This window comes from Haemaphysalis longicornis, unplaced genomic scaffold (genome assembly GCF_048455015.1).
Source record: "Haemaphysalis longicornis isolate Haplotype H1 unplaced genomic scaffold, Haemaphysalis longicornis Haplotype H1 scaffold_10, whole genome shotgun sequence".
NCBI lineage: Eukaryota > Metazoa > Arthropoda > Arachnida > Ixodida > Ixodidae > Haemaphysalis > Haemaphysalis longicornis.
The window spans coordinates 29,814,253-29,826,532 of NW_027526204.1; the positions used below are offsets into that span (position 1 = coordinate 29,814,253).

A 12,280-nucleotide genomic window follows, 5' to 3' on the forward strand; every position below is an offset into this window, starting at 1 on the left:
CGGCTATGAAACTGTGTCCCCCCTAGAAAGCCCAAGCTATACGAAGCGAACAAGCTTGCGAGACTGCTTTTCGCAGAATACCACGCAACCTGGACTGCGGAAGACTGGAGCTGTGTTCTCTTCACGGACGAATCCACATTTTCAAGCCGTTGGGACCAGCGCCAACGCATTTGGAGGGCCGTGAACACCAGGTAAGAGTGATGCAAATGTTTTCCTTTTTCTTTTAAAACCAAATAGTAATAGAATACACAGCGATAGTGCGAATATAACCAAAAGATAGACCAGGCAAACGAGCACACGACAAGCTTCAGTACTGCTTGCATGTTCGTTTACGTGAAGGTTTGTTGCCACTCACCACGCGTTTTGTAGTGCAGTCATTTCATATCTTTGTTCGGCGCAGCCCTCGCCAGCACACAGAACTATGGCGCTCCCAAGCTTGGCAAAGTTTTTTTTGTGACTCACAATAGAAAAAACGACGGCGGAGCATATGCAGTCATTTACTTGCCTACAGCACTGCCTTTCCCGGAGCGAAATTGTCCGTCAGGGGCATCTGTCGACGATAGCCCAGAGATAAACAAACGTCTGAACGATATAATTGCACTAACATACTGCGATTTCTTTCTTCCTCAGATTCGAGTCGTGCAACCTGCAGCGGATTTCAAGTAAAGGCCGGTGCGCCGTTAGCGTGCGGGGTGCGATTTCAAGCCATGGCCACGGTCCGTTAGTTCGTATCGAGGGCCGCTTCAACGCGGCTTCCTACGAGGACATCATTGACAGCGTGGTGATACCCTACGCCCTCGATGGTCCATTCGCGGATGGTCTGTATTATTTGCAGCTTGACCAAAGCCGATACACATGGCTCGGTCACTAAAACACCAACTGGAAGAGCGAGGCGTGATGGTGATCGAGTGGTCACCGCAGGGGACAGACATGCATATAATTGAAAACGTGTGGGGAGCAATGAAGAAGTCCCTTAGCAGCCGACAGCTACAGGGCGGCTCGCGTGACGCGTTGCGGCAAGCTGTCGAAGAGGAGTGGCAGCGCCTCCAGGCTACCGACTTCGCGGCGCGCCTTTTCGAGAGCATTCCTCGACGTGTGGCGGCTGTTGTGTCTGCCAAGGGGGACTTCACCAAGTTTTGAAGTGTCTCAAAAAGGCTCCCGCCACTCCCGTTGTTGTCCAGGGGCTGCTGCCTATCCTGGCGACTGTTTGCCATGACACTTGCATTTTTAACATTTTTTTGGAGTAATGCCACGGCTAACTGGCAGTTTTCGGGTTGTCGCTCACCGTCACCTCATTTGTTTTTGTTGTTGTTGGCACAAAGCACATGCTGCGATATGTATGCCACAGGGCTGTGCGGCTGCTACCTGGCCGAAATAAACCGAGATACGACGTCGTTGCCAATGGGCTAATTTATTTTCTTTTGGTCTTGTGGCATGCATGCTAAGCCTCAGGATCAAGTCCTGACTGCACTAAACAGGACTTTGTGCCAGTCCAAATGGTCGTCGTTGGTTCGAGTCACTGCGCCACGCACTCGCAGCTATGTGACGCTGGCGAAGGCTGGAAGTTGCCGATCGTGGGCGCCGAGCGCTGAGTAACCGCAGTTGCCTACTATCTTGCGCCGTCTCGCTAACAGCTCAGATTTCAGCGCTCTTGCGGCGCGCCGACAAAGCAAGCATGCGAGCAAGCAGAGGGCAACATATCGGAGTGGGACATGCAGCCTCGCTCCCTTCATCTCAACTGCGCATGTCCGTGAGTTCCCACGGCCGCTGCCAGGTGACGGCACCGGTATCTTCGGCCACGCGCTCCGCGGTTCGCATTTGAATTGTCCATGACTGTACGTCCACGCATTCCGCGAGTGATTGTGGATGGTCATTTTCCGGGACACAACACGAAATAGTCCTATTAAGGGTTATTTTCTCAACTGGATCAAATGCTGGTTCGACGCCGTGCTACGGGGCCAGGCCCAAGAGCTCTTTGCGGTGGTTCGGTAGTGTCTGCCCCTTCAGAACGATGACCCGGCCATTAGCCACCTTAGCCCTGTTTGGCGGTGGTAATTGTGATAAGCGTTGTTCTAGAGCCAATCTGCTGTCTTCTCTCACATCTTCGATCAGTCGGAGAAGAATCTCGTGCAATGGCAGTCTCCTCAGATTTAATTGCAGGTCACCCTCAGGCAGACCTTAGAATGTCTTGCCTGCCTCCACACCTCCGCTCTCAAAATGAGGAATAATCGTGTGCAGTATCTTCTGGAAGTCTCCATAAATCAGCACAAAACTTAAATTTCTGGGTGGAAAACCCTTGCCTCCAGTGCTACGAAGGCATCCTCACTTTAAACTCACAAACAGCCATTATTGAGCCCCGCACGGGGCACCTTGAGCAATCTTGGTGACGGTACTGGCGATACCGCGGACCCCGAGCCCCCAAACATAAGCTGGATCCAACCGTGGTGATGTGTTTTTAAGGTGAAGGGTAGAAACCTCTAACGGTGGCCGTCGGAGCCCAGGTCAAGCTCCGGCGGATGGGCTCCCTGTCTGTTTACCAGGCAGGGAGCTCCGGGACCTCCTCAGCTATCAGGGTAAGGTTGTGGAAGAAAGTACCCCCGTCTCCCTGCTTTTATACTATGCTTTATGGTATTGTCTAAACCCCCCCCCCAACCGTGATCGGTCCCTGAAAAGGGGCCGCACCGAAGTATCCTTTCCTCCGTTGCCGTCGTTAACCTTTCCTGAACCGGACCATTTTTCTCGATTTCTTGTGATGGAATCCCTCAATCCAACCCACCCTCTTGCATCTCAGTCAGTCTTCTTGATCGCCAAGTATCTTGAAGCCATAGTAGGAAAATCGTATAAATGCAAAAAACAAAGGTCTGGTGAACTCTTAATTGAAATAAATGACAAGCAGCAGTCTGCAAAGCTTCTAGCTCAGACTAGACTGGCTGATCTTGATATCCGGGTCACACCCCATCGGAGCCTCAACAGCTCGCAGGGTGTGATATCCGAGACAGACCTCCTGAACGAAACCGATGCGGATCTCCTTGCCGGCTTGAAGGATCAGGGCGTCACTGCCGTGAGACGCATCACCATCCGCAGAGACGACACGGAGATTCCCACCAAACACATTATCTTGACTTTCGACCGCGCAATTCTTCCACAATACATAAATGCAGGTTTTATCCGTTGCTCCATCCATCCGTACATCCCGAACCCGCGGCGCTGTTTTAAGTGCCAGCGGTTCGGGCATGGTACGAACTCTTGCCGTGGCCGAACGACGTGTGCAAAGTGCGCGGCGCACGATCATCCTAGCGAGAACTGCTCAGCCGAAACTCTCACTTGTGTAAACTGCGGGGGGCCGCATGCGGCATACTCCCGCAAGTGCGAAAAATTTCAACTAGAAAAGAAAATCATCAACATCAAAGTCACTGAAAACATCACCTTCCCAGAGGCGCGAAAGAGGTTCGCCTCTTTCCCCCTGGGGAGGTACGCCGACGCGGCTTGCCGGGGGGCGGAGCGGCGTCTAGTTTCCACAGGGACCCAGTTCAGCGAGTCTGACCTGGTCCCTCGCTCGCCCCCCCCCTGGGTTGCCTCTGGCAGCCCAACCTGCCACCACGCCGCTTGCTGAGGCAGCAGCGGTTGTGGTGGCAACCTCTTCCGTCGGGACCGGTGCCGCTCCCGCCTCTGTCTCCCCGCCCTCCAGTGCGTTGGAGGGTACAGAGGTGATGGACACCACGGGCCCCGCACCGGTTCCCACCGCCACCGCACCGCCTGTGCCACCTCTGGCGCCCCGGACGCCCTCGGCGGTGGCGGCTCAAACGAAGGGCTCCCGAGGGGGGGCCAAGTCCAGGGGGCCCGGTCCGTCGGGCACCCCTCGGACATCCGACGACGAGATGGATGTCGGGCCGTTCCTGCCTGCAACGCAGCGCAAGGAACGCGTCCCGACGCCAAAGCCTCCCGACAAGCCAAAAAAGGCGAGAGTCACAGCTCCGAAAGACGACACATAAACAAACACACACACTCCAGTAGCTCTCACACTAAATAATGGGAAGAGAAAACATAATTCAATGGAACTGTAGAGGCCTTCTTAAAAATCTTGACGATGTATACGAAATACTGCATGCTAATCAGCCAAGTGTGATGTGTCTTCAGGAGACGCATTTGAATTCCAAGCACACAAATTTCTTAAATAGGTACATGGTCTTCAGAAAGGACAGGGATGGCTGCACACACTCTTCGGGCGGTGTAGCCATAATAGCCCGGAAATCCCTAGCATGCCACCCTGTCGCTCTCAACACCGTCCTTGAGGCTGTAGCAATACGCACAATAATTTTTAATAGGTTGATAACGGTATGCTCCATATACATTCCTCCTGTTGTCACACTTTTGAGGTCTGACTTCGAGGCGCTGGTCGACCAGCTGCCCGAACCGTACATCCTAACAGGCGACCTTAATGCACACAACTCTCTTTGGGGCTCCTCCAGAACGGATGCCCGAGGTCGCCTGTTGGAGAAGTTTCTTACATCCTCCGGAGCATGCCTTTTCAACAAAAAACAGCCTACATATCATAACTTAGGACACAATACATACTCTCATCTTGACTTGGCTATTGGTTCCGCAGTTCTCTTTCCATGTCTTGAGTGGGGTGTGGGCACGGACCCATATGGTAGTGACCATTTCCCCACTTCATTAACGTATATAGGTATAGGCCCGAGCAGTCCATCTTCCCATAACAGGTTTAATGAATCCAAAGCAAACTGGAGTACATTCACAGAAACATCTAAACTACACCACACAACCATAAAACACCTACACGTGGAGGAAGCCGCCCAACTCGTCACGGCGCACATCCTCGACGCCGCCGAAAAGTCCATTCCCCAGGCCTCCAGTGGGTCCCGCAGCCCAAGGAGGCCCTGGTGGAACGAGGACTGCAGGCGGGCGCGAGAGGCCCAGAACAAGGCGTGGGGTGTCCTTCGCCGGTATCCCACGTCAGATAACATCATTTCTTTTAAACGGGCAAAGGCTTTTGGAAAGCGAGTGCGTCGTGAGGCGAAAAGGGAGAGTTGGCGCACCTTCCTCACTTCCATCAACTCGTACACTGACACACATAAAGTCTGGACACGAATACGAAAACTAAAAGGACAACAGACACACAGCCTGCCCCTGGTTAGTACAACAGGGGACACACTGGAAGACCAGGCTAACACACTTGCACAACACTTCGAACACGTGTCCAGTTCAGCACACTACACAAACACTTTCATGAAACACAAAACATCTGTAGAAAAGAAGTCCCTGCGTGATAACAACAAGTCGCACACTTCTTACAATTCTCCTTTTTCAATTCATGAGCTGAAGGTTGCTCTGAGCACATGTAAGACGTCAGCTCCAGGTGCAGACAAAATCACATACACCATGATACAACACCTACACCCAGACACTCTTGAAACACTCCTACATCTATACAACAACATATGGCTTTCGGGGCACATTCCTCGCTCTTGGAGGGAGGCCATAGTAGTGACTGTCCTGAAGGAAGGGAAGGACCCTTCCTCTCCCGCCAGTTATCGTCCCATTGCCCTGACAAGCTGCCTGTGTAAGCTCTTCGAGAAGATGATAAACAGGAGACTCGTGTACTTCTTAGAGTACAATGGTCTTCTCGAGAGCTGCCAGGCGGGCTTCAGGGCGGGACGATCTACCAACGATCAACTCGTTGCGTTAGAGTCTTATATCAAAGATGCTTTCCTCCACAAGCAGTACTGTATGACAGTATTCTTTGATCTTGAAAAGGCGTACGATACTGCTTGGAGGTATGGTATCCTCATCGATCTGAAATCCTTTGGCATAACGGGTAACATGATAAACACGCTTTCCAGTTACATGTCCGAGAGGACGTTTCGCGTGCGGCTTGGAACTGCACTCTCTAGGGTGCATGTGCAGGAAAATGGAGTGCCACAGGGTGGAGTTTTCAGTTGCACCCTTTTTATTGTGAAAATGAATTCCCTCAGGAAGGCATTGCCACCGTCGATTTCCTGCTCAATTTATGTAGACGACGTACAATTATCCTTTAAGTCTTGTAACCTGTCTGTCTGCGAGCGCCAAGTCCAGCTTGGTGTTAACAAGCTAGCTGGTTGGGCAGACAGCAACGGTTTTAAATTTAATCCAGGGAAGTGCACTTGTGTCTTGTTTTCCAAGAAGCGTGGCATCCGGCCGGATCCAGACATTCAACTCCACGGTGTCTCGATTCCTGTCAAAAAGGAACACAAGTTTTTAGGTATAATCTTTGACGAAAAGCTCACATTCATCCCACACATAAAACAACTAAAACATAAATGCTTAAAAACAATGAATATCCTGAAGGTTCTCTCGCACATCTCTTTTGGTGCTGACAAACAGCTTCTGTTGCGTGTTTTTACCAGCTTGATAGGCTCACGATTGGACTATGGCAGCGTTGTCTATGGGTCAGCCACTAAAACATCCCTCAGAATGCTGGACCCTGTGCTTCATCTAGGGCTCCGCTTGTCCTGTGGCGCCTTTCGGACTAGTCCAGTCGAAAGCCTGTATGTAGAGTGCAACAAATGGAACCTACAACGTCAGCGAGCATACACAGACCTCCTCTATGCTTTTAAAATTTCATCCATGCCTCACCATCCTTTTAAATCAGTTTTTCATGATACCTCCATGGCTGAACTCCTTCTTAATCGACCATCGTTCTCTGCGCCCTTCTCTTACAGAGTTAGAGAGGAAGCGTCAGAGCTTGCTGTCTCCTTTTTAGATACCATCCAAAGTTCTGTAACAGATCTCATAGCACCATGGCATCTCCGCCCTGTCTCATGCGACACATCATTCACATGTGTAGATAAAAACCGAGCTCCCACATGTGCAATTCTGCAGCATTTCTTTTATTTGCAGCAGAAGTATGAGTGCTCTGAATTTTATACGGACGCCTCTAAGACTTCCACCTCGGTGTCCTGCGCGGCGCATGGTTCCGGCCTTAGTGTCACTAGAACTTTTAACACTAATACAACTATCTTTACGGCAGAGGCCTATGGTGTACTTCTGGTTGTTAATCATATCCTTCAAAGCCACATCACACAATCCATTATATATACAGATTCTCTCAGTGTTGTGCGGGCGTTGTCGTCAACAAAGTCCTCAAAAAATCACGTTATAAATTTAATAGTCAAGGGTATTATGTCTCTGTATGTACGCAAATCTGAACTGGTTCTTTGCTGGGTCCCTGGCCACTGTGGTATAGCCGGGAACGAAGCAGCGGATCGAATGGCTGCTGCTGCTACACTCTCGAATACAGTAGACATAACCACATTACCCTACACCGACGTGAAACCACACATCAGGCAACAACTTCGCAAAATATGGCAAACACACTGGAGTGAACAGACAGACAACAAGTTACACGTAATAAAACCACACTTGGGACCATACACCACCGACACACGCAATAGATACACTGAAGTCGCCTTGGCCAGATTACGGATAGGGCACACTCATGCAACACACTCGCACCTTCTCACTGGGTCTCCAAGACCTCTGTGCCGCAGGTGCGGAGAGGCCCTATCCGTGATGCACATCCTCATACAATGTAAGGCACTCGACACTACACGACGCAAACACTTTCCTCAACTACACACACGACATATTCCACCACACCCGTCATACTTCTTAGGAGACGATGCCATGTTTTCTGTTCAACGCACCTTTCAGTTCCTATCAGAAGTTCACTTTTTACAACTCATCTCATACCACCCATAGTTTTACCCCTGGTCCTATACACCAGCCACCTTATTTATTTTTTAACCACTCTTCTTCTTCACCCTGGCCCTTTATACCAGCCGTGCTCATAGCTTTTAACTGATTTTATTTCTTGTTCTCTCCTCATCAAATCACTTTGTGTTTGGCGCTCTTTGCCCATGTCGGCCTTGCGCCAATAAAATCAAACCATCATCATCATCAGCCATTATTGAGGCAAGTGAAGTGGGCTTACGTAGTTCATAATTGTTGCAACACAATAAAGGGTCAGATGTATTATAAATGTAGCTCCGTTGAATCGACGGTTGGACTTGTTGTTGTTTGTACGTCGTTAAGTAGCGCATGAGACAAGATGAAATAACAGGAGACACAACCGCGATAACTGGCAACTGTTTTTCATTGCGCATAAACACAAATGTATGCACACAAAAAAACGTGCCCAAGGCAACTCCTCCATAGTGCGGTTCGATAAACACAAGATTACGGTATTCGTATTTAGTCTACCAACCCCCAACAACCTCAGTTAACACATTCGATAGGAAAGGAAATGGTATGCAATTGTGCACAATTGTACACGTACACCTACATACGTACACGTCGTACACAATTTCGACGAGACGGTGCTTCTTTCGCTTTCGTGCTTCGTGGGCGCGTGCAAGAGGAATTACGTCGTCCGCAAGCACGAATGCCGGGCTATAAATTAGAATACTGCAAAAAATTTAGTATCAACCAAACAAATCAGACAAACAAAACAAACAAACCAGAAAGCGTTGACAGAGTGTCCCATGTTCGCTTACTTCATACGTTTTTACTTGGTTTATCGATAACATCCTTTTTTGGCTTAACAAATACTTGACAGGTCGTTTACAAAGAGTGGTAATTATTGACGCATAATCAGAATACGCATGCGTATCTTCTGACATTCTGCATGGTTCCGTCTTAGGTCCTCTTTTATTTCTTATATATATAAATGATTTGATTGATTGTAGGGTTTAACGCGCCGACGCAACTGAGGCGATGAGGCGCGCCGTAGTGGAGGGCTCCGGATTAATTTTGACCACCTGGGGATCTTTAACGTGCGCCGAAATCTCGCACACACGGGCGTTTTTGCTTTTCGCCTCCATCAGAAAAGCGGCCGCCGCGGCCGGGAATCGAACCCGCGACCTCGTGCTCAGCAGCGCAACGCCTTAGCCACTGAGCCACCGCGGCGGGTTTATATATATAAATGAAATTGGCACAGGAATCACTTCAAAAATCCGGCTGTACGCAGTCGATTGCATCCTTTACAGAGAAATTAATAGATTCCGGCCGGGTAGCATTACAGACAGCTTTAATTAAAATGTCTTCATGGTGTGACAGGAGGATAATGTCCCTTAACATCTAAAAATGCAAGCATATTTGTTTCACCCGCAAGTGATCACCATGTCGTACACAATATTGCTTGAATGGCTGCCCATTATCAGAAACAAGCAAAGCAAAATACCTAGTTGTCACGTTTTCCCCCGATCTGACATGGAATCGTCACGTTCAAAGCATCCCTTGAAAAGCAGGACGTGTACTAAATTTCATAAATGACCTTTAAGCACGCGCCACTAGATGTCAAGAGAACACTTTGCCTAAGCAACGTTCGCCCGATTCTCGAATACGCGTCTGTTGTGTGGGACCCGCATACACAAATTCTTGTCAATAGCTTAGGAGCGATACAGAAACGTGCGGCCTGATTCCTAACCGGCATTTACTCATTTCCAAGCAGCGTCACAGCAATAAAACGACACATATGTTTGGAAGATCTTTCTCTACGCCGTGTTGTTTCCCGCCTCTCTTTTCTTCAAGATACCGTCTTCAATCGCAAACAAGTAAACAAAGAAACTTATCTACAATAACCAACATACATACCCGGGGGCCGCGACCACTTACTTAAGATAAAAGAAATATGCACGCGCACAACCACATCCCAAAACTCCTTTTTTTCCCGCACAATACACGAATGGAGCCTATTGCCTCCTGAACTAATCAAAGTTGCTTCTGATGTAACGTTCCCCACTGTTCTTCAAGAATATGTTATAGATAAAAATGTACACGCCATTTGAAACTTTCTTTGATATTTATGCTTTGCAATGTTAGCCAGCGTGCTGTGTCAATGAATGTATCTTGTTACCTGGCCGAAACTTATTTTTAGTGCTCTCTTATGGGCTCCCTCAAAATGTACCATATGTGGGATTAGTATTGTACTCACGGTCTGCAGGATGTGGGTTACTAACTTAAACCTTGTATGTTTCCTTACAACTGATTTTTTTCTTCAACCTTTCAAAGAGTGTGCAATGTTGTATTTTATATCCATTATTTGCTCCCCCTAGAATAATGCCCAACGGGTGGAGTAGGTATGCAAATAAATAAATAAAATTCTTGCAAGGGTAGAAGTGGCATTCCCTGAGAAGTTTGACTCCTTCGACCTGAGTGGAAAACAGCACAAGATATCAAATGCTGCTTTTTCACACTTCCTGGGTGTGTAGGGGATTCGAAGCCGTATTATTCGCAACATTCCGGTAGTTTACCATAATGGTAGGCAGATGTCACATGACTTGAGCACCTCGCAGGCTGAGAAATGCAAGCTTAGAAATGGTTTATAAGAGGAAAATAAACAAATTACAACTGATATATATTCGTGAGTTTGAACATTGGCTGCCCGACCTTGCCCATAGAAGCAACGTAGGGCACGCTGCTCTCAAACACCTATCTGTAACAAAATAAATGTCAACAAACTCCATAAAATCGGAATCAGCCCTAGGTGCACGCGGTCAGGCTTCGTAAAGCTTGGCAGAACGTGGCTAACGGTTCGGTCATTAGTGCGCCTCTCCTTTGTTTCTAGTGTGTGCTGGTCGGTTGTGAACATTCGCTGCTTGCGTTGACAACCTTATGGCGACCCATGTGCCATACTTTTCGATTAAACTCTAATATGACGAGGTTTTTACACAGTTTGCTTTGCCAGATAAGTGTTGAAGTCTTCTTAAGAGTTCTGAGTGTGCGATGAGTGAATAATGGGTACCTAACACCCTCAGCGAAGATTTTCACGTGATGCCAAATTCTCCTAACGAGTGATGCCTCTCACTGTACCTTGTGTTTCTCTTTGCATGTACACCAACGGTAAACAACAGCGCGAGTACGGATACAGGGAGTGCTGCTCCTGCGACGACCGCGAGAGTAAGGGCTTCTTCTTTTTTTAGCCATATTAAATATATTTACGAATAGTCTCCTGTCTCAAACGCTACATGCTCCAATTCAAAATGTCCAACTAAAAAAAACTGTAAAGTATGAGCTGTATTGAAGACCTTTTGTCCCAAGCAGGTTACACACTGCAAATTCGCTTTCTCGGTAAGCCATCACACCACTTTGGCTTTAAAACTTCGGCGTGTCTTATTTATGGGGCGACAGCTGTCATGAGTAAAACAATAATGTGGTATTTAATCGTCTGTCCCGACGCATCGCCAAACAGGTCTTCTCAAAGAGGGACATGCACAATTTGTCACAAACCGAACTACGGAAATATCGTATTTTAAGAGGGCGTTTTTTCAGCCTTAAGTTCCTCGCAACCTCAAGATAATAATCATATTCATTATGCAGCGTTTTTCATGTGTTCATATTACGTGCTATGTGTGGTTGTCTCATCCGTCGTCATCTCCCTGATCATTTATGTTTTCATGAAAAACGAACTAACCCAAAGCTTGACTATAGTTTTAACTGTTTATTACGTCCTAGAAAAAAAAGGTATCCTTTATGATTCAACGGGTAATTTTAGGTGAAGGTGCTTTAAACAGCAACTTCACCTAAAATTATCCGTGGAATCATAGGTGTTTTTACGTTACGTGCCAATTTTCAGCTCTTTTTGCCATTTTTGCGTTCCTTATGTGAATCTCTCAGGATGACATTACAACTGGCAGAATAACCGACTTCAACTTTTGTTTGCTATTTATGATTATGCCTAACACCAGGAGCCTCGTCAGACATTGAGTGCTCCCGTGAGGGCCACATTAGGAATATTTGTGACTGTAGGGGGCAACACGTTGTAGCGCAAGTACCCAACCTTAAGCCGGTACAAACCAGGCATAGAGGTTTTAGGATGAAGTGGGGAAACTTAGAATCTTGACAGTCAATGCCATGACCCAGCTCGCACCGATATTTACCCACCTGTTTGTCCCTCTTTGATTACCAGGCAGGGAGTAGGAGACCTTTGTGAGAATTATGGTAAACTCGGTGAAGTCAAAACCTACTATCCTCCAATTCAGATTCTACAAATATTTGACTCAAGTGGGCTCGACACGATGCCCTTTCTAAGCTTCCATCAAAATTTGTGTTAATGAACCCTGACAACTTCTCAAGTTGTTTGCGATACGATCTGCCGAAAAAGCAACCACCAAAACCAGAAAATACGTCCTGTTCATTCAATTTTTCAAAAAGACCGGGATGCAAAGAGCTACAAAACAACGTGAACTCACACGTGAAGGCACATTTGTTGAAGCTTGAAATA

At 47.8% G+C, this 12,280-nt stretch overlaps 1 protein-coding gene across 1 annotated transcript in view; it reads left to right on the top strand.

Moving 5' to 3' along the window:
* Positions 1-12,280, top strand: part of LOC144158330 (uncharacterized) — a 102,367-nt gene that overhangs the window by 15,383 nt on the left and 74,704 nt on the right. The window contains exon 2 of the mRNA XM_077689151.1: positions 10,911-10,956. Coding sequence (XP_077545277.1) covers positions 10,911-10,956 — 46 coding nt within the window. The remainder of the gene's footprint in view (positions 1-10,910; positions 10,957-12,280) is intronic.